General features: G+C 49.9%; 2 protein-coding genes and 1 long non-coding RNA gene across 28 annotated transcripts in view; 2 read left to right on the top strand and 1 right to left on the bottom strand.

Annotated features, from left to right (window-relative positions):
- Positions 1–14105, top strand: part of SLC45A1 (solute carrier family 45 member 1) — a 78538-nt gene extending 64433 nt beyond the window's left edge. For 15 of the 24 annotated variants that reach the window (XM_075027039.1, XM_075027041.1, XM_075027033.1 and 12 more), the window contains 7 exons: positions 150–562; positions 1605–1697; positions 2168–2392; positions 3456–4195; positions 5375–5579; positions 6674–6850; positions 7564–8131. In XM_075027039.1, coding sequence (XP_074883140.1) covers positions 163–562; positions 1605–1697; positions 2168–2392; positions 3456–4195; positions 5375–5579; positions 6674–6850; positions 7564–8117 — 2394 coding nt within the window. In that variant the 5' untranslated portion in view covers positions 150–162 and the 3' untranslated portion in view covers positions 8118–8131. Of the gene's footprint in view, positions 1–149; positions 563–1604; positions 1698–2167; positions 2393–3455; positions 4196–5374; positions 5580–6673; positions 6851–7563; positions 8132–9919; positions 11643–12315 lie in introns of those variants that run through there. The other 9 variants (XM_075027049.1, XM_075027047.1, XR_012650276.1 and 6 more) reach the window with 8 other exon arrangements.
- Positions 14106–14122: 17 nt separating this feature from the next.
- MRPS16 (mitochondrial ribosomal protein S16) lies at positions 14123–15534 on the bottom strand. Its single transcript, XM_075027053.1, has 3 exons — positions 15393–15534; positions 15059–15319; positions 14123–14978 (listed from the first exon to the last, which is right to left on the bottom strand). The coding sequence occupies exons 1-3, from the start codon at positions 15403–15405 to the stop codon at positions 14863–14865; spliced, it is 390 nt and encodes a 129-aa protein (XP_074883154.1). The 5' UTR covers positions 15406–15534; the 3' UTR covers positions 14123–14862.
- On the top strand, positions 15468–24145 carry LOC142030764 (uncharacterized). Of its 3 annotated transcripts, XR_012650279.1 has the most exons (6): positions 15468–15606; positions 18341–18690; positions 19021–19079; positions 20132–20236; positions 21599–21697; positions 22081–24145. It is a non-coding gene; the product is annotated as an uncharacterized LOC142030764 (long non-coding RNA). The 3 variants fall into 3 exon arrangements; XR_012650280.1 differs by lacking the exon at positions 20132–20236 and having other exon boundaries at positions 22300–24145; XR_012650278.1 differs by lacking the exon at positions 20132–20236 and having other exon boundaries at positions 21599–24145.
- Positions 24146–26406: the final 2261 nt, after the last annotated feature.

Genomic DNA, 26406 nt, shown 5'->3' with positions numbered 1-26406 from the left:
TGTCAAGAGATGGAGAGAAAAGGTTATAACTAATACAAAGGCTGCACTCAGTATGTGAAATGTTGAGAAATGGCTCGGACTTCAGTGAGTGAAATTAAGCAAAAGTTTTTCTTACTCAACCATTTTATTCTGAGCTATTTTTCTTCCAGACGCCTACCCGTGATGATTCCACCATCTGCAACAACCCCTGTCAGCGATGCTGCACTCTTGCCAAGTGTGGCTTCTCAGGAAATCTGGAGGTCACAAGTTCCAGGCTATTCTGGATCGGTCACACGGCACATAAGTCATAGGGCTAACAACTTCAAGAGACACCCAAAAAGGAGAAAACACATCCGCCCTTCACCACCGCCACCACCAAATACTCCATGTCCTATTGATTTGATTGACTTTGGGGATCTCCAGCCTCAGAGGTCTTTCCTAGAACTCCTGTTTAATGGGTGCATTCTCTTTGGGCTTGAGTTCAGCTATGCCATGGAAACAGCCTATGTTACCCCTGTGCTGCTTCAGATGGGGCTTCCAGACCAACTGTATGGAATGGTGTGGTTCATCAGCCCTATATTAGGTAACTGTTCTTTACGCTATTTCTTCCCTCTTGTTTCTTCTACTACACGGGGTTTATATGTTTTTATTTTCTCTACCTTAGCTGTTCATAATTACATTCTGTGTGCTCTCAAGGTTAAGAAGCCCTAGTCATAATTTTAGACAACTGAATGGAGAATAACTCTTGCTATGTTTTGCCTGAAATGGGCCTGGTGTGATCAAAAGGTCTGTTCTTTTAACAGCTTCTCAACCTCTTACATCTTGTGCAAGGGTAAGCTTTGGTTATTCTGTTCCTACATATAAAAACTAGCAAAAGAGGATCAGTGTATCCATTTATGGCCCTATGAAAAAAAACATACAGAGACAGTTCCCAAGGGTGTGTGAAAAAAGCAGAGTGGGATTGCCTTCTCCTGTTTAACTTTCTGAAACAAACCAGGTGTTCCAGTGATGAAAGACTGTCGACCACTACTGTCGTGGGCATTGGATTACTTGCCTTAGTACGGCGGCAGGGCTGGGGGCATATCCATTACTATGGGAAGAACCATAGGATGGGCTATTACCACTTGGAAACTTTTGTTCTGCCTGTTCTTGTACTCGTGGGATGTGCTTCAGAAGAGAGTAGATAGGCCCCTACTCACAGGCTGGCCCAGGGTAATACAGGCACCTTTCCAACTTGCACGCTTGCTTCCTGCTATCTTCCAAGCTAATTTTGCAGGGGATCTCCCATCTAAGATGAGGTAAATGAAATAGCTTGTAAGGAACAGAGTCCTTTAGAACATGTAACTGTTGTACTTTTACTGTCCACCTGATGTCAAATTCTGCGATATTAATGATGCAGAGTGAACCGCCATGACAGTGAGCAGCGGCACATTACGTTATTCAGTCCCCGACCTGGGAAATGCCAGGCAGTACACTGTGTGTGCACCTGGGTGACTAGTACCAACTGGGGATATCACTATGCTATGGTGTCCTGCCTTTAGCTGCCTTTTAAGCTACCTATTTTAACTCCCCTGTGAAGCAGGCTTGTAGAAAAATGCTACTTATTGGTGATTCCTTTTTTCTAGGGTTTTTGCTGCAGCCTTTGCTGGGGGCCTGGAGTGACAGATGCACATCAAGATTCGGGAGGAGAAGACCTTTCATTCTGGTCTTAGCAGTAGGTGTGTCTTTTAGAAACTATGGGGATAACACTTGTAAAGTAGAAACACTGCACATCTCTCTTCTGCGATATCCCCTGCGGCACTAGGCTGAACAAAATGCCTCAGAAGTGTTGGGTATTGTGGGTCTGAAGAAGGTGGTGAATGGCGCCGAGGTGATGCTTTGGCAGCCGGAGATCCACGCATAAAAGCTTCTCTTGCCAGAGTCTGATGAGATGGTGTTTTGAGGGTCAAGAATGTTTTTCTTTGGTCAACAAAACAACTCCAGACATTTGTAAGCTTGAACAGTGGAAAGGGATTATGTATATCCTGTAAGCCACGTTCATTCCCCAGACTGTGGTGGTCTGAATAAGAGCAATAGTGCTTGCCGCAAGGCTGTGCAGTTAGTACAGTGCTTTTGGATCATGGAGTGATGCAGATTTTTTTGCTTACAAGCAGTCGATTGATTGATTTTGATTTGGTTTTATTCCCAGGAGCATTGCTTGGGCTCTCGCTTATGCTGAATGGCAAAGATATAGGGACTGCCTTGTCTGACACTGCGAATAACCACAAATGGGGAATCATTCTTACAGTCTGTGGTGTTGTCCTCATGGACTTCAGTGCAGATTCAGCAGACAATCCCAGTCATGCCTACATGATGGATGTATGCAGTCCAGTGGATCAAGACAGGGGCCTCAACATCCACGCTTTGTTAGCAGGTATGCTTTCTTGGTGCTTCCTGGGTGACGTGAACCCTAAGTAAACAAGCCCTGCTGTGAGAAAGACAAGTGTAAATCGCTGGTGTTTTTCTGTATAAGCATAATAACCAAATAGCTGGAGAGTAGCACTAATTAACTTTGAAAACAAACTTGTGCTTTCTGTAAAAGGCTTTTGTAACTACCAAAAGTCAAACAAGATGCAGTCCAGGGTTGTTCATCTGAAGGTCCCTTACGTCACTTATAACACCTATGGAAACAAAATTATCCCTTGAGGGAGGAGGTTTGGCTTCCTGCAGGTGTGGAAAATGCCTTTTTTTGGTCACTCTGCTGGAGGGGAAAGTGCATACTGGGCGCTATGATCCCTCATTGCTGTCATCTTCAATTGCTGTACTGCCCTAGTCTAGTTTTCCTCTCCATCAGGAGACTCTTTCACAGTCTTGAATGCGTTCATAAGAAAGAAAGGACAGTGTTGTAAGGCTTTCACCATGTGAATGGAGTGAGAGAGGTATCCGGTGCCCTCAGAACTTCTGTGTTCATTTGGTAGTAATGCAGTGGCAGTTTTGTACGCTGTCAACGTGTTGCTGAGTAATGAGCTTGCTACGCTTCCGAAGTGATTCGGTCTGTCTTGGACGCAGTTATATCTGTGTTCCTCTAACTGAGTGAGGAAAATGGATTTTCACTTCCTTTCAGGAAGACAGTCTTAGCTGACTGATTGCAGAGCCTTGCCACGAGGCTGGTGGACACTTCTCTTTTACGGACTGAAATAGCTGAAGGTAAAGTGGTTTGTTCTTGGCAGAGAAAGAACTACCATTTTTAATTTTTTGTATCATCACTTTTACAGCACTGACCTTCTCCCTCTTTCTGTACTGTGTTTGTACATCCAGACTGTCCTTGTGGTGCGGATAACTGTTTATTACTGCATTTGAATTGAAGAGGGGTTGAGTAGTAGAACAGAAGTAACACGTCGGATTCTACTCACAAATCATTAGACAAATGGTGCTGTGCTGTTACTGACTTCCAGGATTGGCTAGGGAAGATAATCTCAGCTCTGTTTTTCCACCAGGTCTTGGAGGTGGCTTTGGTTATGTTGTTGGAGGAATACACTGGGATAAAACCAGTTTTGGAAAAGCTGTGGGAGGGCAACTTCGCGTCATCTATGTCTTCACCTCAGTTATACTGACTGTCACTACTGTGCTGACTCTAATTAGCATTCCAGAAAGACCCTTAAGGTCCTTTAGCAGGAAGAAAAAGGTGATGAAGAGTCCAAGTCTTCCTCTCCCTCCTTCTCCACCTTTCTTCTTTGAGGAGGGTGTAAATGAAAACTTTGCTTCTCATAACTCAGCTCACTTATATGCAAGTTTTACGAGTCCAGTTTCCCCCCTCAGCCCACTTACGCCCAAATATGGCAGTTTTGTCAGCAGAGATAATTCCTTGACGGGAATTAATGAGTTTGCATCATCATTTGGGACTTCAAATATTGACAGCGTGCTTATAGACTGTTTTACAGGCGGGCACAACAGCTACTTAGCACTTCCAGCTAGCTTGCCCAGGCAGCCTGTCAGTGTCAGTTTTCCTCGGGTGCCTGATGGCTGTTACCAAGGAGAAAATGGAGTTCTGGAGCAAGGGGAGAGCAGCATAACGCCGGGGCCTGATGGCGAGGTGCTAAGAGTGGGCTCACTGGATGCGACAAAGCCACGGTCGTCAGGGATCCTGAAAAGACCTCAGACCTTGGCCATTCCAGATATCGTAACAGGACACTGTCCAGAAAATAGCAGAAGAAGAAATGTAACCTTCAGCCAACAGGTAAGGGCAGAACATCAATGATATGACCATGTAAACCTGAGCATTCATTTAATCTCTTCATATATTTTTAAATGTGTGGTGCACAAATTCATTATTAAAGAATGCTCATGATAGTGTGCTCATAAAAGTCATTATGGGAACAGCATACCTGCTATGACTTTACTGGTAAAATAGTGGGTAGGATGTGAATTATGACTGGCAGTCTGTCAACTGTCTTTGTTAAAGATGGCAGAAATGGGAGCGTTCCGCTCTCAGCGGGCCACATGTGAAGGTTAGTTCAGTATTTTTAGCCTTGCTTCACCACCCAGGGACCTACCACGTGAGAGCAGAAAAAAGACACATTTTTATTGAGCCTGTATCTTCCCTTTCCACAGAAATACCCGCAAGATAGGGCCAGGGATAGGATTCTCCCATGAGCTTCTCCTTATGGCAGTCATTACATCTGGTTCCATCAGGGAGGTGAGGTTTCCCTTACCCAGGGATAAGACTCTGATCTCACCTCCCACTGTTGATGATAACTTGGAATGTCTGAGACCTCTGTATGCTGGCCCATTTTTTTATGATCCGGGATGAGGTAAACTGTCCTGTTGTTTTTTGGTTTGGTTTTTTTGGGGGGTGGTGGTAGTGGTGTTTTTTTTGTTTGTTTGCTTTGTTTTGTTTTGTTTGTTTGTTGCTGTTGCTGTACTTTGACCCAGTTTGTGAGAGGAGACTTCATCAGGCCCAGAATTTTACATGCTGTGCACATAGAGATTGAGCATCAAGGTTAGCAGGCAGTAAGAATGTGTTTCAATTTAAACTGGCCTCTTCTTCCTCAATGTCTCTAAAATTTCAGGAACCAAATCCACCTGAATGTGGGTACAGCTCCTATTAAAAGCAGTGGAATTTATGCCTTCCCTACGCTAGCATCTGGATGTGGTTGCCAAGTACCCTAGAAAAGTGAAGAGTACTGTTTCAAGTATACTGAAAGCTGCAGCGCAGTGGTGCCATTTAACACTTGTTCAAAGGCTGAATTTACAGCTTAGCTAAATACACTGTTCTTTATCTCCAGGTTAACATACTGCAGCAGCAGAGTTTAACTTTCAGGTGGTCAGATAGGGGTGTAATACTGCATAGGTTTGCTCAAAGAACGTTTAGGTTTTTCTTACTGTCTTTGTTGACCTGGGAGTTCTTATGGTGCAGGTTGCTAATATCTTGCTGAATGGTGTTAAGTATGAGAGCGAGCTGAATGGATCAGGTGACACCTCTGAGCAACCACTCTCCGTGAAACTTCTTTGTTCGACCATCTGCCAGATGCCCAAGGCTCTTCGTAACCTCTGCATCAACCACTTCCTAGGTATTCAGAAAGTGCCGTCTTGCTTTCAGCGTAAAGTAAAGTCTACCTCGGGTGAATGTTTTTAAATATTTTATCTATTGCTGCAATAGCTACTAACTAGAGGGACATGATTTGTTCCATGTACACTCACCAATAAGGTATTTTCTGGTATTTAGTTTCTTAGAACACTGAGAAAGGGAAAAAAACCCAAAACCCAACAAAACAGTAAAGCCTACATTCCTTGAGAGGGAATAACAATGGCCTAAATCATCGCATCTGTTAAATGGAATATTTACAACAGAATGACAAACTCCACTGAACCGAGAACTTGAAACTATTGACCTTCTTTTTATTTTTTTTTAGTGCTCTGAAACTGGCATTACTGAGCAGAAAGACGAGATTAGTTGTGTTTCCCTGCTCACACCTGAGACTGGCATTCACTTTCCTCCCTTTGACAGCATGTGTTTAGGGGGTCCCAGAACAGGCGCGGAACGCGACACCTCAGGAGTGCCCATAACCACTGCACTGTTACCTTTATGCTTACCAGTGCATGACTGATGGTTAGGAAGGGCTTGCAAGCAATCCAGTTTACACAAAATTGGTCAGAAGGTAACAGGTAGTTAATACTTATTGGCTGTGAAAGGAATTAAGAGATTGCCTGCATCAGTGGCCCTGACGCTGGTTTGTGAGTAGGAGTTTTTAACCGTGTTGGAGGCGCTCTAGAGACTGCAACCATGACGTAAGAAGCACTCCTTCCAGTTCTTTGTGGGAGGACAACAGCAACCTGAAATGACGATGTCATGAGACACTCTGTGAAACTGAGCATTGTGTCCTGTCAAAACCTGAAGGCAGCTCAGACTGCTGTAATCTATTTTTCTGTTGTGCTAAACCAGTATTATGTGGCCTGCAGTCAGCCTCTGGGATTCCACTTAGGCATTCAAAGGATAACTCTTGGTCTTTAAAATCCTGAATGTCTTTGACAAACATGGTAGCATAATGCACAGGGAACAGCAGTCTCAGATAAATGTGGCTGAACGTTATGTAATACTGATGTTGCACAACCTGTCTTCAGTTGCAGTTTGCAATATAGCTAATACCATCCCCTAAGCTGACAAGGGGAAACAGATGCTCTGCAATCCTAATGGGCTACTTCTGGCTTCTTTCAGGATGGCTTTCATTTGAGGGGATGTTACTCTTCTATACCGACTTCATGGGAGAAGTAGTGTTTCAAGGGAATCCGAAAGCACCTCACAACTCAGATGAGTACCAGAAGTACAATGCTGGGGTCACCATGGGCTGCTGGGGAATGTGCATCTATGCATTCAGTGCTGCTTTCTATTCAGGTACTTAGTACAGCCATCTTAACCACTGCTGTGAGAAAGATGCACCCGTTCTTTAAGCGGTGTTTCTGCAACAAGTAGTCCACCATTTATGTTGCACGTAGCCTACCGCATGGCAGGAGTGCTGAAGCAGAGTGTTCTTTTTCACCATATTATCTCTGCTAGTTAGCTTGGCCTGCACTGACAGCAGATGAGGTCAGCAGTCTGGTGAAAACACATCTCTGTTAGTATATAGTTCCTTTCACAAGTGGCATTTTCAATGTACGTTGAATCCAGAAATACACGCAGCCACCGTAGGCACAGTTCTGGCGCAGCAGCCCTTAGTGCCTGTGTGCCCCCAGCAGAACGCCCCGGTATCATGCACCATGCCAGCACCTTGTGTGTGTCACGCGTCCGCCCTCCCCCTGCCACCCCCCACCTCCCCCAACAATTCCCATTTACCCCTCTGGGACAGGGGCACTGCCAGCCTTTAGCTCTGCTGTGTCCTCCACACAGGTAGGGCAGCAAGGCTGCATTGTGGCAGTGGGGTTTGGAAGGGGGGTCCTTGTCATTCACGTGTGAGCCACCAGTTAGTCAAAGGTGTAACGGTTGCTGCTGAGATGCGGCTGCCTAAAAGCTGGGCCGTGGGGCCTGAAAGTGCACCCCTTGGGTCGAATGATGGGCTAGCGTTGGGGAGGGCCACGGTTCACCCCGAATGCCATGCCATTGTCTTGCAGCTGCACTGGAGAAGCTGGAGGAGCGGTTCAGCACACGGACACTGTACTTTGTGGCCTATTTGGCCTTCGGGCTGGGCACGGGGCTGGCCACGCTCTCCAGAAACGTCTACATAGTGCTGTCACTCTGCGCTACCTACGGCATCCTCTTCGCCACGCTCTGCACGCTGCCGTACTCCCTGCTCTGCGACTACTACCAGAGCTGCGAGGTGAGCCCCAGGCTGGGGAGGGGAGAGGGGCTTCCGCTGCGCCCCCTTACGCTGTGTCCCCTACAGTTCGTAGGCTCGCAGGCGGAGGGCACACGGCGTGGGATGGGCGTTGACATCTCCCTGCTGAGCTGCCAGTACTTCCTGGCACAGATCCTCGTGGCCCTGGCCATGGGGCCGCTGACGGCGGCTGTGGGCAGCGCCAGCGGCGCCATGTACTTCGCCAGCCTGGTATCCTTCCTGGGCTGTCTCTTCTCTTCCCTCTGTGTCACCTACGAGTCGCCACTCACCGAGGAGCTGCCACCCGCTGAGGAGCAGCGCCCGCTCTTGCCCCGCGCGCGGAACGAATAAATGGGAGAAGCCGCCACAGCCTCCGCTGCCTCATTGCATCGCCCTCGGCCTCCCCATCGCGGCACGGTGGGCTCGTGCCCCCCCGGGACGGCAGCAGTGGGCCTGGCAAATGGCGAGAAGGTCTGCACTGGCTTCGCCGAGCTTTCCCCTGCCCGCGGGAGCCGAGGGGCGAGTTGGCGGCACCCGGCACCGCTCATCCTTCCCCTGAGGCAGCAAAGGCCCATCTGTGCCCCTAGGGCCACAGCAACAGGAAGCCGTGGTGCCAGCGCGGGGCCATTCCCTCCAGCTGCCCCGCGGTGCCATCGGTCGTTCCTGGCGGGACGAGTGGCGTTGTCCGGCCTGAGGCAGGGGACCCAGAAGCCTGGCGCCCGGGCAGGGCGACCACTATCTCTCTGGTGGCAGCGAGCTGCGGGGCTGCACATGCCCCTGCAGGCACTGCCGCTGCCGGAGCGCTGGGGCTGCAGTGCTCCGCCGGCTTCGTGGGCAGAAGGTCCCATCTCGCAGCCCGGTGGAGCAGCCTGGACCTCAGTTGCCGAGGGCAGTAGTGACTCCCGTGAGGCCTCAGGGAGCGGCGGGACCAACCTGCGGGTCCCAGTCTCTGCCTGTGGTAGGCCTGGCTCTGGATGGGTGCTTTTCAAAACTTGGGAAAGGCAGAGAGTGACTGGTCTTGCTCAGGTGGCTTAACTACTCTGTCAAGTGCCACAGCCAGGCTCCTGGGTGCGCAGAGCTCCCGCCAGCAGAACTGCTCCAAGAAGCCACTGTGGGGTGAAACCGCAGTGGCCTGGCTTGCAAACCCTGCTCTGTAGGTTCTGGCTGTGGTCCATGGTGGTGGTTGCCAATATGTGCATATTTGCTTCCACGTTAGACTTTTAACTAAGACTACAAGGGCTTGTGATGACTTAGCAGGAGGACAGGCAGTTGTCCATAAGCTACCTTTGGGGAGAAGGGTCTTTTTGCGTCAACTTCCTTTGGGTAGAAGCTTACTCTCAAAGTTGAGAATGTAAGAAAAATAATTTATGTGAAAGCCTGTAGCACATCATCCTTGTCTTTCATTCAGTTGTACCTTGTGACATTTTAAAATCTGCATGGGATTGGTGATTAAGTACTTGTCAGCTAGAGCTGCATCTTCCATCTCTCACTGAAACTAGTAAAAAAGGGCTTTGGGTTTCATTATCTGTGAGAATTCTTAAATATTCTGATTTTGGAAAGTGGTAAGTGTGAGGTCTCATGTAAGTTCCAGTTAAGCCCGTGAGTCTTTTAAGTCTTGAGAGCAAAGATGAAAACAGAAATAAAACTTTCTAGGATCACTGTCAGCCTCCCTCTGTATTTGGGTAGACAGCCAAGGTTTACCAAGGCTGATGGGGCATTTTGGTGTTTACGTGTGCTGTGCATGGCATCCCTCTGGAGGTTATTTTTGCTCACCTTGTCTTTGGGTGCAGAAGAAGGGTTTTCTCTGGAGTGTCACTCCTTTTAAATGAGTTGTACTTGACTGTTCACCTAAGTTTGTTCTGGTGCTTGATCTGTGATGCCAAGATGAAATAACTTGTGCAATCTTTAGCTGTTGTGGCTTACTATACCCCAGTGCTGAAAGCGTAATGCACAGCTTGTAAGAACCCCTTGTTTTTATCATCCATCCCTGAGTATTACTTTTTTTTATTTGAGAAGCAAGTTTCATGCTACTCAGTATTTACTTAAATGGAGGAATGCTGAAGTTAAGCACTCAGAGGTAAAGGACTGTCAGATTGGTGAGTCTGTTCATCTTTCTTTTCTTTGTTTGGGCTTACGTAGTGTCATATCTGCAGGAGTATCTGTGACATGCCGTTTCCTGGATTATGGGACAGCTGTCTCCAAGAATGTTCAGGATGAAGCTGGAACAAAATAGCCTGAGAAACTGTACGTTTGGCACTCCCGATTTCTGACAATCTAAAGACTTGACTTTGGAGAGTTTTTCTTTTCTTGTTGGTCTGCTGTGTAACCTTAATTTCTCTTCCTTATCAAACTTTTAAACTAAAAAATGATTTTTCTTTTTTTTTTTTGTTTTGTTTGGTCCCACTAGCTAATGTGGTACTAGTTCTTAAAATGTTTTCTCCTCTTAAGTTTTGTAGCCAGCATTATTGCACTAAATGGATCATGAGCACTTTACTTTCCTAGGTAGCTGGAGTTGCAGGTCATTTTGTTGCAAGCGAGGATCTTCAAAAGATTCACAGAATTATGAAATCAATGTATTTGATGGTAATGTTTGTCTCTGCTTCCCTATGTAAATAACCTGTTGAAATATTTATATAGTTATAAAACTACTGCTATTGCCTGTATGCATTGCCCAATAGAATATATATCACATTTTCTATTTTACAGGATATGGACTTTGTTTTGCATATGTATTTATGTAGTGTTTACATACATAGTATTTTTAAGTCAACATCAATGTATGTTAATTTGGGGCTTTGAGCAATACTGGTGGTGTCTGGAAAAAAAACAGAGCCTGCCACCATCATGCAGAGTTGGAAGTTGCACCAAATCCATAGAAACTAACTTAAAGAAGAGGCACTGCTTACTTGCTTATTCTCTTCCTTTGTCATACATTTTGTGTTTTACAGAAATTACTGTATGTGGTCACTGTTGAACTGTGAGCTGCAAAGTGATGTTTACCTTTTGGAATCCAAACCCTTCAAATATTCTAAATCTGCAAGCTGCTGTTTAGAAGTAAGATGCATGAGTTTAGGCAGGAAAGTGATTTTACGCTGTGCTGTAGTTGAATCTCTTCAGCAGTGCCTAAAGGTTAATTTTGATTAAGTCCTTATAATTAAAGGTTGCTTGATGGCAATTATTTGTGGATGTTCATAAATGTATTTATAACAGATGTACATAAGTAGGGAAAATGGGGAGAGGGACAGAGAAAGCACCTAATCAATTGTCTCACATTTGTAATTAAGCTAGCTGTAACCATTTCAGCGTGTGCCTGCAGTTCCCTTGACCTCTGCCATGTCTCTCAAAAAAGACAACCTAATGAGTTTGGAACGTTTGCTGTATCCTTGAATGAAGAAAATAAGTCTTCTCAAGAATCAAATAAAATTGCATGACTGTATATATATATAAAAAGAAAAGCTATATTGGGAGCTGCTTGAAAAGAGTCTAGACAATTTATTTTCTACTGACAAGTAGTTAGTCATCTGGTACTCTACAGGAGATGCACTTTATTTTATTAAAAAAAGAATTTGTCTTCAGGTGAAAGGTGGCTTTCTTACTGTATGTTCTCCCTTCCTCAGACTGGATGACAGCCTTAGTGAGAGACTTTTAGATGCCATTACCATAACACCACCCAATGGATTGCATTAAGTACAATAAACATCTTGAGAATTCTATGACTACTGGAGCTGAAATGCCAAGGGAAATCTCCAGCATCTGTTTAATTTATCTAAATTGACATTTTCCATACCTCTGGTTGTTAAGACATAACGATTCATTTGGCTGCAGCAACTTTCCATTGCTGTTCCTCTGCCCCAGGCTGCCACTTCTGTAAGCAGGGTGAGTGGAAGGGACGGTGCTAGTGAAAGTGGGCCTGCATTTAGGGTGGCAAATTGCAGGCTGCAACACCCAAGACAACAGCAAAAGCTGTAGGGCAGCAGCGCCAGGACAGACTAGTGGTCTTTTACTAGAATCCTTAGATTCCTCGGTATTGCTGTCCATGCTGTCGCCTAACGGATTTGAAAGTTCTGGGAAGACAGCGTTCTACACTGTACAAGGAGTTCTTCATGTTAAAAGCCTTGCCAACGTGCACTCGCTCTCTCTTGTATATCCTGTGCAGAAATGGTAAATGCATGGAATAATGAGAATTTTTGGTGTGTGCAGCTTGCTGCCTAAAACCCCCTCCCACAGTGCTAGCCAAGGAGTTTTACTTTAGGTCTCAAAGGCAACAGCATAGTCCAATACCCAAATAGCACTAATAGTTAACAGTAAGTAAAGGGGAGACTGCTTCATCAGCTTGCCTGATGTATGGAACACAGAAGTATTCCAGGAGCAGGAAGAAAGCAGGCAATGAAGTAATGTTTATCAGATTAATTCAAATGCGAAATACGCATGGAGTAGCAGTCTGCAGACTGAGGAGCAGTCTACAATGGGGATGATGCAGTATTCGCTGCATATATAAGCTGTATGTAAGCTTTTTTTGTTTGTTTTGTTTTGTTTTTGCTTTTTCTAGGATCCAGCGATAGCTTTCTCGAACAAAGGATAACAAATTTTGTTGCAATAGCCAACAGAACGGCCAGCAGAGGAAATCACCGCGTCAGAGCAGAAATGAAGATTTTGGTTTGTGTGAGTACGGTGCTAACCAAGCTTACGAGAGCTACTTAAACAATGAGGAATTTAACCGTATTGCTATCAAATGCTATGAAGAATTACTATGCTAGAGATTCGAGCTTCACTTGTGGCTTTCTTCAAGCCTAGTTTTTGCTGTGCGTCAGCCTGATGATACTCTGCTTCTGGCTTATGCTCACTCCTTGTATGCAGCTGTTTTGTTTAGCCCACACAACTTTCAGGGGAAATAGGAGAAGGTGACAATATAGCTGAATGAGTTTAATAGCTGCTTCCTGCCAAGAAAAGGAAAATTCTTTCTCCTTTTGCCCTAGCCCTTGCTCTAGAGAAAGTATGTAGCGCAGCATCTACCGCAACACATACACCCTTGAACTTGGATCCCTGTACGTTACGTTGCCACGTACAGCCCCCTTAAGCAACAGGTCATCATGGCCCTGAAGAAAACTATCAACTAATCTCTTGAAAGGCAGGTTCAGCTGAAAGCCAAAGTTGCATTCAGCGGTCATAGCTAACTGCTACTGGTTTTCTCTAGCAAACTCCAGAGGCCTCAGCCATACCCTTTTTCCAGCACTGCACTCTCGCCATTTGCAAGACACTGGAATTGCTCTGTAATTTGTTCGCAGCCTTCACCCACTGACAGCATCAGAGCAGCTATTTGAGAATTACACTTTATAAGCTTAGTATGCTTTTTTTTTTCTTTTTTAAAGCTGGGGCTGTCCTGTACTGGTGCACAGTACTCTGCATCTGCGCAGAAAAATCCACTGTTTCTGTGGCAGGCTCGGTTTACTGTGGCCTAGAGGCTCTGCATTGTTGCACAAATTATTCTTCTGATCCATGTGCAGCAATTTAGGAACCCTGAGTTACTTGTTTGGTCCACAAAAAGAAACAGGCCCACCGCTTGCACAGACAAGGAAGGAGTTAGGTGAGGAGAAACACACAGTTTTCTGTAAGTCTCCAATCAGTTGCATGTTGTTTGTCAGTGTAGCAGGTGCCTTAGCAGGGGACTTAAGACAATAGGCTGGGCAAGAGAAAAGGTGAGAGGAGCCACTGCGGAAAGCACAACCTCAGCACGGCCAGACTCTCCTCTTATTACTTCCTTCATTTACCTGGTGTTCTTACTGTGTCTTGCAACAGTAGTGTCTGATGCTAATAGCCACTCACCCTATTGCATTACAGAGCACCCCTGTAGCACTTATGTATTCAAAAGGATGTGAAAGCACCTGCTTTACTGCCTCATGTATGATTATGGGATGCTTTATTTAATAACAAAGTAGTTTGGGGGTTTTTTTAATAGGCAAAAAAGCCAGGCCTCCACGAAACTGTCTCAAAAGAAACCTTACAAACTACCTTCTTGTGTTCGAAGCAGAAAGCTCCAGAAAGGGAGAGCTGTCTGGTACCTTTAGATGACCATTGGAAGAACAGCGCAGATGCAAAACTTTACCTTTGAAGCAAGGAAAGCTAGAGTAAGCTAGAGGAACTTCCTAGAAACCCTGTACCAGAGTACAGCCACCATTTTATATAAAATGTGACTCTGTACATATCAAATACATGGAAGAAGGTGGGACGATTAGAAAAGCAACACCACCTTTCACAGCCTCATCCACTTCAACGAATCAGTTTTTAATCATCTGATCTTTCACCTGTAAGCAGAAATAAAACCACCCATGCTCAGTATTGTGCTTCTATTAAAAGCAAGCCAGCCCCTTTCTTAGAGCATTTTGTCTATTCTTCCTCTATTGGGGAGGTTACACTACAAGCCTTACTGGGATGTAAAAGTGAAAACTTGTCTTTGCATGACCTTTGTAGAGTTGTGTAAGAGTTGTGCCAAAGGAAATCCCCAAAAGCAAGAAGCATATCTAAGGTAGGAGAGGGACTTCAATGGGTTTCTTGCTTCTCAGGATAGGGTCAAATACGTGATGAAGGCTCTCACCTCACTTCATGCAAACCCCACTCCCTCTTTACCCGAGACTGAAATCATTCCCTTCTGCTTGTAAATGAACAAGTAGGCCAGACCCTCTCTGGACAAACTAAACAGAAACGCAGCTGCAGTCCCATTTGCATTTTTCTGCACCAGGCCTCTCCTGGACCATGGGCCAGCCCTGTTACAGTAAATCGGCACCAGGAGTCAAAACACTTCACGAGCGCAGCAGGCAAACGGAAGCTGGCAGTACTCACGCCACTGCTGCGGAAAGCGATACACCAGAGGTAATCACGTGCCTTTAGGAAAAGCCATATATGCCTCCTGGAATGGTCCGGCACCTACATCGTCATTTGTATTTGCTGCACCAAATCTGGCAGCAACGGTAGTAACCTTTTCGGAGCCGAGTCCGGAGAGAGCAGCACATGCACAGTGTGGAGCGTGCAAATGACACTTTAATGCGGACAAGTGCGCTGACCGGGCAGGGCGCATCCTCGGGCCGGGCCGGTGCCTCTCTCAGGGCGCCTCACCAGGCCCGGGCGAGCCGTCCGCGGCAGCCTCCTGCGCTCGCCGCCGCAGCCTCTCGGCACCGGTCACCGTCATGGGGTGGAGCGGCAGGAACCCCGCCAGACCTGCAAGGAGATGCCGCCGGTGAGCCGCGGCGAGTCGTCCGCGCCCCCCCCCGCCCCCGACGCCCCCCCCCCGGGCCTACCCAGGAGCTTCTCCGCGGGCCGGGAGAGCTGCGCGCCGCAGCCCAGCCAGTGGCGCAGCCGCTCCAGGTTGAGCCCGGCCACCCTCTCGCCGTGCGCGTTGGGCAGCGGGTCGAGGCAGCCCAGCTGCTCCAGGTACTTCCCGTCGCGGGCGCGCCGGCTGTGCGCTGCCACGATGCGGAAGAAGGGCCGGTTGGCGCAGCCTCCGAGAGCGAAGCGGATCACGACGTGCCCGCCGCGGTAGCTCTTCAGGAGGCGGCTGCCTGCGAAGAGAGCGCGAGGCGGTGAGGGACCGGGGCCGGGGCCGGCGGGCCGCGCCCGCGCGCACTCACTCACCGAGCTGCACCATGACGGCGGCCGGGCCCTCTCTGCGGCGCAGCGCGATGACGCAAGAGGCGCCGGAAGCGCGGCGGCCGGCGCAGCCCCGGGCGGGAGGACGGACGGACGGACGGGCCGGCCCCGGTTCGGGCCCCGGCGGAGCGGCCTCTCTCCTCCCGCTGCTCCCGGGAGCAGCCTGCTCTGAAGCCTGCTTTCTTCTCGCCGACAGCGGGTGAGGGTCGGGGCCGCCCGACGCGGAGGGGCAGGGGCGCCGCGGAGGCCGCGGATGTCGGGAGGTGTGCCGCCGGCTGCGGTGCGCCCGGAGGGGAGCGGGCAGCGAGGGCTGCCTCGGAGGGGTCTTCGGGGGTCCCTGGGCCGAGCCCGGGCGCGCTGGCGGGAGGGCGGGGGCTGTGGGGTGCGTGCACCGGCGGGCTGGGAGGGCTGGTCTGGGCGGAAGGGGAAGAAGAAGGGGAAGGGGAAGGGGGGGGCGCCGGGGAGCGCGGGCTGGGGGCGCTCCGGAGTCGCGGCCGTTCGGAGCGGGAGGGAGGGAGCGGCGGGGCGGGGCGGGGGAGCGATGCGGAGAGATGTGCGGCTCCGTCGCTTGGCTGTCTCCAAATCCTGGTGAGAGAGAGAGCCTGTTGGAATTGTGGCTTCCCTGCGGAGACGGGATCTTTGGGACGTCTTTCTTCGTCTCTTTCTGTCCGGATTCTTTAATTCCTCCCACTCTGCCCTGTAGTCCATCGCAACTTTTTTCCTTTCTCCATCGCTATCGTCTGGTTCCCTGTCCCTGTTTTTTTAATTTTTCCCATTCTTTCCCGTGCTGCGGTGATGTTTGTGGTTGGATTTGATTTTTTTTTTTTTTTTGCTTCTCTGTACCTCTTCTCTTCTATTCTCTTATCCTTCTCCCCCTTTCTCTCTCTCATTCGACTGCCCCCCTTTCTTTTTCTCTCTGCGTTCTTGTCCTGCTCCCTCTCCCTCTTCCCCCCCCCCGCCCCCCGTCCTGCAGCCAGTCGCTGTTTTTTCCTTTTCCATCTCCTTGTCCTGATCTGCATCCGCCTCTTCCCCCCCCCCCGCCCCCAGTTTCCCTGGCCTGTTCCCCTGGCGTTCTTTTCCTTTCTGTGCCTGTACGTGCTGCTCTGTGTCCCTGCCTTCCTATCTCTCTTCTTCCTACTTTCTGTTTCTCTCTCTCTCCCTTTGTCTTGCTCGCTGTTGCTGTTTATTTTTGTCATTCTGGATCTCACTGGCCCCGTCCTCCTTCCTGGTCATCTCTTACTCTCTGTGACCCTTTGTGCTGCTTCCTGCCCCTTTTTTATTCACCCTCCCTCTCTCTGCAGGGCTCCTGATACCTCGCTTTCTAATTCCCCACCGCCCCGTGCTTCTCACGGTCTTTGTCTTCCTCGCTCGCTCTCTCTCGTTGTCATCGTTCTTGTCTGTCGCTCTGTCTTGCTTCCTGTCCGGTCGTTTCTCGCTGTATCCCTTTGTCCCGCTCCCTGCTCGTATTCGTATTCCTCTCTGTCCTGAGGACCGTCCCAGTTTTTGATCTCCGTCCTGCCGCTGTCCTGATTTTTCCTTCTCTGCCATGTTCTCTGTCCCTCTTTCTGTCTCTTTTCCTCTGTCCTTGCTGCTTATTTCTCCATCTCTGTCCAGACCCCTGTCCCTTCCCCCCCGCCCCGCCTTGCTGTCCCTCTGCCTTGCTTTCTTTCACTACCTTCTCTGTCTGTCTTTCTCTGCCCCGTTCCCTCTCCCGCCCTTTCTAACGGTGTCCCCCTGTCCAGCTAGCTGTCGCTGCTTTCTTTTTTCCGTATCTCTCTCCCACTGCCCATCGCAGTTGGTTTTTTTCCCCTCCGATGCTGGCCTGCTCTTTGTCCCTTTTGTCTGTCTCCTCTCTGTCCTTCTGTCATGCTCCCTGTGTCTATTTAATCCCTTCATCTCTGTCCTGCAGCCCGTCGCTAATTTTTTTCCGTCTTCCATCCCTTTGTCCTGCTCCCCGTCCTTGTCTCTTTCCCTTGGTTCTGCCTCCTGTCCTTTTTTCCTTTCTTGCTCCATCTCTCTGTCCTGCTCCCTATCCCTCCCGCGCTCTCTCTGTTTCTGTGTCCTTCTCCTTGCCTTTCCCCACGTTGTCTGTCTTGTTGTCCCCTCTTTGGTTTTCTTGTTTTCTGGGTGGCTGGGCCCGGCTACCCGCGGGGGTGCTTCGGCTGGGAGGTTTGGGGTGGGGGGCCTGGCCGTGCCGGTGATGGCGGGGAAATAAAGCCTGAAACGGCAATCGAGAAGCGACGCCCTGCCTGTGCTGGGGCTGCCCTGCAGAGGCGTGGGGCCGGGCCCTCTGCAGGTCCCGAGCACTCCCCGAAACTGCGCGTGGGGCCCCGGGGGTGCAGGGCTGTGGGGTGGCTACGCTCGGCGTCGCCCGTGGGCACTGCAGGGTCAGAAATGGAGAACAAGTTTTCTGTTCCTGGGGCTTGACAACAGGCTCGCGTGGCTGATTTGGGGGCTCGGAAACAGACCGAGCTGCGCGGCTTTGGGCCCAGAAACAGAGGTCCGGCCCTGTGTGTTTGGGCCTTGAGAACAGGCTCAGCAGCCGGGTTTTTTGGCTCCCAAATGGGCCCCGAGTCAGGTGGTGTGGGGGCCAAAAGCGGGAGCCGGCTTGGCTGGTTTTGCAGGCGGGTGGGAGGGTGTTGGGGGCTGCGGGGGGAAGCGGGGGGCGGGCGGGCAGGGTGCGTGGTCCCTCCCCGTAGATGGGGGTCTGGTTGTGTCGGACGCCGAAGTTCGGGAGGCCGGCACGCAGCCGGCCGAGCTCAACATCTGCGATGGTCTGTGGGGGGGAAAGGCGCTTTTCAGACCCCACGTGCCCTCTTTGAGTCCAGCTCTTCTTTCTGCGCTGCTCAGAATAGTTATTAAGTAATTAATCGCCCAAACTTAACGAATATTTACTTGGCGTGTAACTCTGCTGTTTAATCCTAATGCTCCAGTTCTGACAGCAGTTGATATGCAACCTTATGGAAAGCCCAGACCGTTGCACGTAGCTGGAGCTTGTGAGGAGAAGCAGCTGAAATCAGGCGGAGCTTCAGTGCGGAGCTGGGGCTTCAAGGAGCCAGAACTGTAGCAAGCGGGAGCTGGAACGAGGCGGGGTGTCCGCTGTCTGGAGCGTGCATTAGCCAGAGGCGAAAGTACCTGCGGCTGTAACCGAGCAGGGGGCGCGATTAGCTGGAGCGTCTTTCCACTGGAGCGTCCGTCGGCCGGACTGCGCTCCCAGCACGGCGGAAGAGCGGCCGGGCGCAGGCAGGGCTGTCCGCAGCAAGCAGCTCCGAGCAGCAGGGAGGTGAGTTGTCCTTCTGCCAGCAGGGAGCCCGGCCTCTTCCCTCGGGCATGCAATCCACGCCACGCTCCTGTCTCTGCGTGGAGGGTCTCTCCCGGTCCATTCCCACGGGCAGAAGCGAGGTGGGGGTCCCCCGGCTCTCCCGGGGCAGCCTCCCCTGCGAGGGGGCGCGGGCGAGGTGTCGTCGTCCCCTCGGTACCGGGCAAAGGGGAGAGAAACCGGCTGGCGGGAGCTCCTGGGGTGCAGAGCCCTTCCGGCAGAATCCTCCCCTGTCTTTTCACCGTTGGCTGGGTGTGACAAGCAGGTTCATTTCTTTGTCTCCTCTTCTCCCAGCGTCACCTTCCGCGTCACACGAAGAAAATCCTGCCTGGTTAATTCCGCTTGCTGCTCAGGTAATCGCACGTATCGGGCTGGGGGAGCGGAGAGAAACACTTGCGAGTTCGAGGGCACTACAGATGCTCCACGTTAAACCCACAGAGAAGGCAAATTTGCTGCTAGTGCCGAAAAGCTGATGGAAAAATTGCTGTTAACAGATCCTGAACTGGTCCCGTGATGTGTTTTTGTTTCAGGTGAAAGAATGAAATTTCCTGTCTGGTAAATTCAGAGCTGCCTGTTAGCTTCTTTAGGGGGTCGAGTGTTTCTCTTCTCTCTGTTCATACTGATTTTATGGGCAAGTTGGAAATACCCTTTTACTTTTTTATGTATAACTGAATTTTTAGGAATATGTGGTGTCCCTGTAGTTCGTTTTTGAGCACCTAGATGCCAGTAGAAATGTAATGAGTGAAACATGATGGGAACTGGTACTTGATTTTTATTTGGTTTTTTTTTTTTTTTCCCTTCCCCATTAAGAGTGTTGATGGCATGTTGTCCCGTGGCACAATCCCCATTCCGTTCAGCGGAGTCTTCAGTCTAGGACTTTTAAGTGAAAAAGTTTGTCCTTCCAAAAAGGGACTAGTCATTCCTAGGACCGAGGCACAGCCTTGCAAGGAGAGTCGCTTAAGTACGTGATCGGAATGAAAGCCAACTTTCAGTTGATGTTGCTGCTGTTGGTCTTTGCTTTCATTGATTTCTCCACCACTCCCTCGTGGTTGGGAGCTCTGAATCGTAATGTTTTTCAGTCTCTAACACATTTCCACCCCCACCCCTCAAAAAAAGGAGAGGCAGTGTCTGAAAGTTAATTAGTTTCCTCACAAATGCGTGAGTAAATAAAATGTGAGTTATGATGATTAAAACCATAGAAATGACACCAGTCCTGCAGATCTGGACTATTTCTGAACAGGCATTCATCACACGCAAAAGTCGTCAGGGTACGGATCACCTGCGCTTCATGCTCTGACAAGACAAAATGCTGAGGCAGGGATGAGCTCTGAAAGAAGAAAAAAAAAAAAAAAAAAAAAGAAGGATACAGGGTCACGGTTTTGTTTTGTTGTTGTTTGTTTTTTAGAGAGTGCAATATTGACTGGTGCCAGCCTGCAGAGCTCTTCTGCTGCCTGACCTCTCCTTCTCTTTCATGGCTGTAATTGTCGTTTGGATAATTGTAGAAGAGCAAGTAAGTTATTTGCCTCTGTGAATGTGCTGGTAATACCAGGAAGGCAAATGCTTGAACCAGTAGTGAATAACTGGGCGACGAGTAGAATTTCTGAAGGAAGAACAGCAGCAGCAACAGGAAGCAAATAGCAAGTGACCAAAAACTTGCGTGTGTCAAACGCATCAAAGCTTTCTTGCCGAATGTTGTTTGGCAATATGTTCCAAATGGCTTTTTTTGGTAAACGTAAATTTTCAGGAAGTTCAGGGCTGCGTGTGGCAAAACGTGTCCCTCTGCGTACACGTCCCGCTACGTAAATAGCGTGGGTCAGTGGCAAGTCCGGCGGCAGGGCTGCTGTTCCCTGCTCTCGACGTTGCCGTAGTGGTGTTGCAGTATTTAGACCTTAACGGACGGGCTGAGGAACGGAAGGAGAATGCCCGTTTTCTGTAAGGGCTCAGAATGCCGACCCTTTTCTCTGCCTGCCGCTCCCCTGTGCGTGAGATGAAGCTGTTTTGTTTTTCTCCCTTGTTCCTGGTCTAAATATTTCTGGAGCTGTTGCTGCTGTGGGTTTGCAATTGGTGTTACTGCGTTTTTGTAGCGTTCTGGCGATGGGTCGTTTCTACTGTGGCGAAGCGTCGAGATACGGTTTTCGGTTTAAAGCGTCAGAAACTACGTTCACCGGAACCGGTAACTCGCGGCGTAGGGGAAACCGATCTGGCGCGTGCAGCTGTGCTCGCAGGGATGCTGGGTGGCTCCTCATCAAAACGGCAGGGTGTGTGCGTGGACATCCGTAGGGTTGCGCTCTGGGTCCGAGAGCGTTAACGTATTTTTGCTGTTGGAAGATGGAATGGAGCGTGTGCCTGTTAAATCTCAGGGCGGTCAAAAGCTAGGAGGGACCCTGAGCGGGTTTGGTGGCACAACTGCGGTTTTAAAAGATCTTGCCCCTTTGGAGCAACGGCCTGGAAAAAATGATTCCTTTTTTGCAACGAGGCAGTTCACAAGGACAGATGTGTTGCTGTGCTCTTTAGCAAAAATACTCAACTTGGGACGTATAGGGTGATGAAGCCTCGGCTATACTAAGGCTTGAGAAAATGTAGGTAGGTCTCTATGTCTGTCACCTGCGTGTATCTAGGAAAGTGAGTTCTAGTGAAAGTAAAGTTGCCAGTGAGTCAAAAAAGAAAGGGAAAAAAAAAAAAAAAAGGCACAGTCGTCTGAAAAATGCAAAAGCTCTAGTGGCCCGTGTCAACAACTGTACCGAAGATGACGCAAAAATAGTTTTTCCTCCGCTCAGTCGTACTGTCTTCACAAACCTTCACAAAAAAAAAAAAAAGGCAGCTTTGGATTCCTACCCAGCTTTGTGCTAATGTTTTTTTTTTCTTCTCTCAGCTGGATGTCAGCTGGCACCGTTTCGCCGTGGTTGCCCTTTCTTCTGCCGTGACGGTACAAAACAGACGGAAAGATTCCGTAGTGGCCTGCAAGTACAAGGTACGCCTACGATGTGTGTCTGCGTTTTTCCAAAGGTACTTGCGGTACGGACTTTAATGTTGAGAGTGTGCCAACTCTCCTTCTACTTTTTTTTTTTACATGAAATATTTTAACACAAAAACTAAAAATAAGTTCTGTTCTGGAGCATGTTACACCTATACAAAGTTTACTTCCCTCAGTTTATCTTCTCTTCCTGAAAGCATAATCTTCTGTTTCTGTGTGCTTGCTAGTAAATGATACTGTGGAACTAATTTTGTCCTAAAAGAGGGAAGAAACTGTTCTTAAGAGTTCAGCTGTTCAGAAGAAACAGACTTTGTTTTCATGATAAAACCTTTATGCTTTTACAGTCAATGATTTTTTTTTTTTTTTTAAATATCTTATAGTAGTGCTCAAAAACGTTACGGAGATAATTAGCATCTGTACTAAAAGCAGTCAAGGTCAAAGAAGAGACGTGGACAAAACAGGACAAATGGGCGTCGCATCTGTGTGTTTTCCAGGCTTTCCCAGGAAGCATTAGCAGCCTTGTAACTAGTGACAGTGAGTCCTGAGGTGGTTTTGATGAGTTACTGCTTCAGTAATGTATTTTTTCCTTTCACCTACAGTGTGTAATTTTGAATTCAGTTGGAAAGAGATTTTCCAAAATGGAAGTCTTTCTCTCTCAAAGAAATTTTGTTTTATGAACTTCCCATCAGAGTGGATCTTCAGAGGTGATCAACTTGACAGTAGAAGTCATCAGTAATGAGACTTTTCACTCTCTTTAAAAAAAGAGAGAAAAAAAAAAACAAACGTCAATTTCCTTCCAAAGACCCAAGCACGGCCCATCTTCCTAAAGTTGATGGCATCACTGGTCTTTGGTTTCTCAGTTGTAACGGTCGAGATAACATGAAAAAGTGTTGCTCTGCATGCTTCAGTACTGCCAAAAGCATTAGGAAATCTGCCAGTCCTTTTTGGTAGTCTGAGGTATTGCAGCGCTGGGGATTTTACAAATTGACTTGCATTGTTTAAACTGTAACTGCCAGATAGCTGTAGTATATGATTTGTTAGGTGTATGTAAGCAGTTAGGTATTTGTCTAAACATTTAAAAAGAGAGGCAACTGAATGTTATGGGGTTTTTTTCCTGATGTTTTGACGGAGTACTCTGAAGTACTTTCTTTCTGTCTGGCTTTCAATGGTGCGTTTCCCTGGCAGTTCAGTACACCTCTCTTGGGCAGCTCAGCTGACCAGGTGTCCCTCCGCGTTATGCAACACGCACAAAAACCCCTAGTCCCGTTATAACTGTGTACTTTGGAGAGAGATAATTTAATGGTATGAATTCAGAGCTGTGCAAGCTAAGGTAATGGAAAAGGAAAATCAAATACTTTTATAGTATAAGTATTTTTATTGGATGTATATAAACATGGGCACACCTTTTTAGTGTAAAGTGAATGATTGAGATTTGTTCTTTATTTTTCATTTTGCTCTTTGAAGTTTTCCACTTCGCTTTCAGCTTTATTCACCAAACAAGCAAGATGCAAAGCAGCAGCAGCAGCAGCAGCGCAAGGGCTGTAGCTGTTGCGGTGGATCCGTAAGCGTAGATTCTGATTGTGTACGACCTCGTCCCGCAGCCTCCCGGGGTTATCTCCCTGCAGCAGTGCTGTAAGGAAGGGAGGAGACGTTTTCCAACACCGGCGAGAGTGTTTACTTGTATGCTAAGAAGGTGTTCAAAATGGTATCGATTAGCCTAAGTGCTGATTTTAAGTGTTCAAATCGCTCTTAACTTTTAAAGGTGGTGGTGTATTTCGAGCTGACCTGTTTACCTGGCATCCTCCTTTAGCTCAGCGACTCTTCTTGTGCACCCCCAGCCTCTGCTGGCAGGGCGGTATGAGAAGCTGGAAGGTCCCTGACTTAGTCTAAACGCTGCTTAGCAACAACTACAGCATCGGTGTGTTGTCAACATTGTTCTCATTCTAAATCCAAAATGGCCCTGTACCAGCTAGTCAGAAGAAAATGAACTTTATTCCAGCCGAAACCAGGACAACCCCAAACCCCCTGGTTCTGGGTCTGCAACGGAAAAAACCAAACAAATTTGGGACTCCTGGGAAAGCCAAATCCGCCTGGATTTGTGCAGCTGGAAAGCAAAAAACCCACCCCATTTTCATGCACAAAACCACAACCAAAAGATCACCCCTTTTTATGTTGTGGAAAAGCACTGAAACACACCCCAAACTGAGTATTTTGAAAAAGCAGAAAACTCCCCAGTTTGGGGAAGATTGGGGGTGAAGCACAGGCAGTTTGAGGGGTGTTGCTGGGGGTCCTCCCAGTGTGGATTATCTGGTGTGGATGCTCTGTTGCGGGTTATCCCAGGCGAGTTACCTGCTGTGGATCATCCTGGGTGGACTCCCTGGGGTAGGTCATCCCTACCCGTGTCCCCCCATGCACCTCTGTACCCTCACCTACCCCCCCCCCCCCCCCCCCCCCCCGTGTGTGTTTCTCCCCCATATGCCCCCTGCTGCTCCAGCCCGCCCCCTTCACCCATGCGAGTTTTTAACCCACGCGAGTTGTTTCCCCCCCGCATGCCCTGCTCTTCTGTCTCCTGTCCCGTCCCCCCTGTCGTCCCCCCCCGCTTCCTTTCCCTCTTCCATAATCCACACCACCACCACCACCACCCCCCACCCCCCGCATCATCCATCAGGCTCCAGACCCCTGGCATGCTGCCTGCACCCCATTCTCTGTCATTTTTCCTTCTTCTTTTCCTTGCAAGTTGTTGTTGTTGTTGTTTCTTTTTAATGATTAGACTGTTTTCGTTTCAAGCCACGAGTTTTCTCACTTTCGCCCTTCCGATTGTCTCCCTGTCCCACTGGGGGCGGGGGAGCGAGTGAGCGGTCGCGTGGGGCTTTGTTGCTGGCTGGCGTTAAACCACGACACGAGGTGAGTTGCAAGCCCCGCCTGGCTAATGCTGGAGGCTCTCTATGTTCGTCCTGCCATCTTGACGGGCCGTCCTTGTTCTTCATTGCCGCTTTATAGCGAGCGCCTCTCGCTCTGTAAGCGGCAGTACTGGGGCCGTGCAGGTACTGCGTGTTGCAGGCGGCAAAGGGCAATTGTGTCGCTTGCTGGCGGGAGCGGCAAGGAGTGCGGAGCCACGCTCCTGTAGGGAGCAAAGATGGAACCTCGAGGGCTCTGCGGTCATCTGCTGAGGACTACTACTATCCCGACAGGCCTCTTTGCTATCCCTGCTTCACGGCTGATTCCTTTGCACGCCGGAGGGCGGGGCGGTAAGTAACACCGTGCAGCGTCTCTTTGATAAGAGACAAGCCCCGCACAAGAAGCCTTGTGTGCGCGCAGGATTGGGAGAGCAGAGTTCTGACAGCACGGAGGTGAGGAAAGGTGCGCCCACCCCAACTGAGCCCCAGGGTCGCCAGGGTATCGCTCGCTTGCAGGTGGGCCGCTGGCATCTGGTGCGCGGCGTTCCCTGCTGAACAGAGCTGCCCCTCTGGCACAGAGCAGCTTTGGGTCTCTTGTGGCCTGCCTTCAGGCTGTCAGCTGCACCAGGCGTTATGTTTTTGTTTTTAAAATCTGTCGCCAGCATCTGTTGACTGGCTGCTGTCACTCCCGCAACCCTGATGCCACATGCAGAGGGCTACAGCAGTCCCTGGGGGCTTGGTCCAGGGGACCACCCCCCCTCCCCCCTGCCGTTTGCAGGCTCCCTGTGCTGCTTCTCCTCTCTAGATAATGGGGTGGGGGGGCAGGGACAGAAGCGAGCACCCGAATGGTCTGTTCTTTGCACTTGACTGCTGTAAACGCTCCAGGCCCTCGGGTGCTTTTTGGAACGGAGGCGATGAAGATGACTGCCTGGGCTGCGAGTGGGGAAAGGGCAGGGCAACGTAAGCCCTGTGCCCCCAGTAAGTAGTTGCCGCCTGTGTCTGGTCTCTGCTGGGCTGAGCTGTCAGTCATCCCTCATCCAGCCGCTGCTCCGAAGAGGATCGTTGTGGGGATGCTGCTGCCCGGCGACCAAAATGGGGTCCTACAGCTCGGAGGCTGCAAAGGCGCGGTGGTGCCCCTGTAACGGCACCCGTGGTCCAACGGTAACGGCAGTGCGGCACGGGGGGAGAGTGCCGCCGCGCTCGTTGCTTCCTCCCGGTAAGGAAACGCCGCTGCCGCCCCCCGTGCGCGGTGTGGGCGGGCGCTCAGCGGGCAAAGCGCGGAACAGCAGCGCCGGCACCGCACAGGTGCGCAGCAGCGCTGCCGCGTCGGGTGCTGCCGCCTTGTGGGCAAAGTGTGGTACTGCAGCCCGGCGTTGGCGCGCCGGCTCTGACACCCCCCCCCCCCCCCCCCGGCGCGCCGTCGAGGGCGGGCGCATGCGCGGCGCCCGGGAGCACCGTGGCGGCGCGCAGGGCGCGGGTCTCGGCGGCAGCGGGCGAGCGCCGGGACCGCGGGTGAGGCGAGCGATCCGCTCCGGCGGGGGATGCCTCCTGGCCGCCCGGGACTGGCGGGACGGGAAGCTGCGAAGCGGCCGCCACGGCAGGCTCCCGGTCCGCCGGAGGCGAGCCGGGCCAGGGCAGCGCTGGGCAGTTCCCCGAGAGCCGATAGAAGGGAAGAGGGGACGGAGGCGGGCGCCCCCCAGGCGCGGCCAACGGGCGCCTCCCCGAGTCGCCGGAGCTCCGACACGGCGTGGCGGCAACCGCGCATGCGCGGCGGCGCTCCTGGTGTTGCCCAGCGACCGGGACGCTTTA

Source organism: Buteo buteo, chromosome 5 (genome assembly GCF_964188355.1).
Source record: "Buteo buteo chromosome 5, bButBut1.hap1.1, whole genome shotgun sequence".
NCBI classification, from domain to species: Eukaryota; Metazoa; Chordata; class Aves; order Accipitriformes; family Accipitridae; genus Buteo; species Buteo buteo.
Note: the sequence above shows the minus strand (reverse complement) of the source record. Positions and strands in the feature narration are given on the sequence as shown.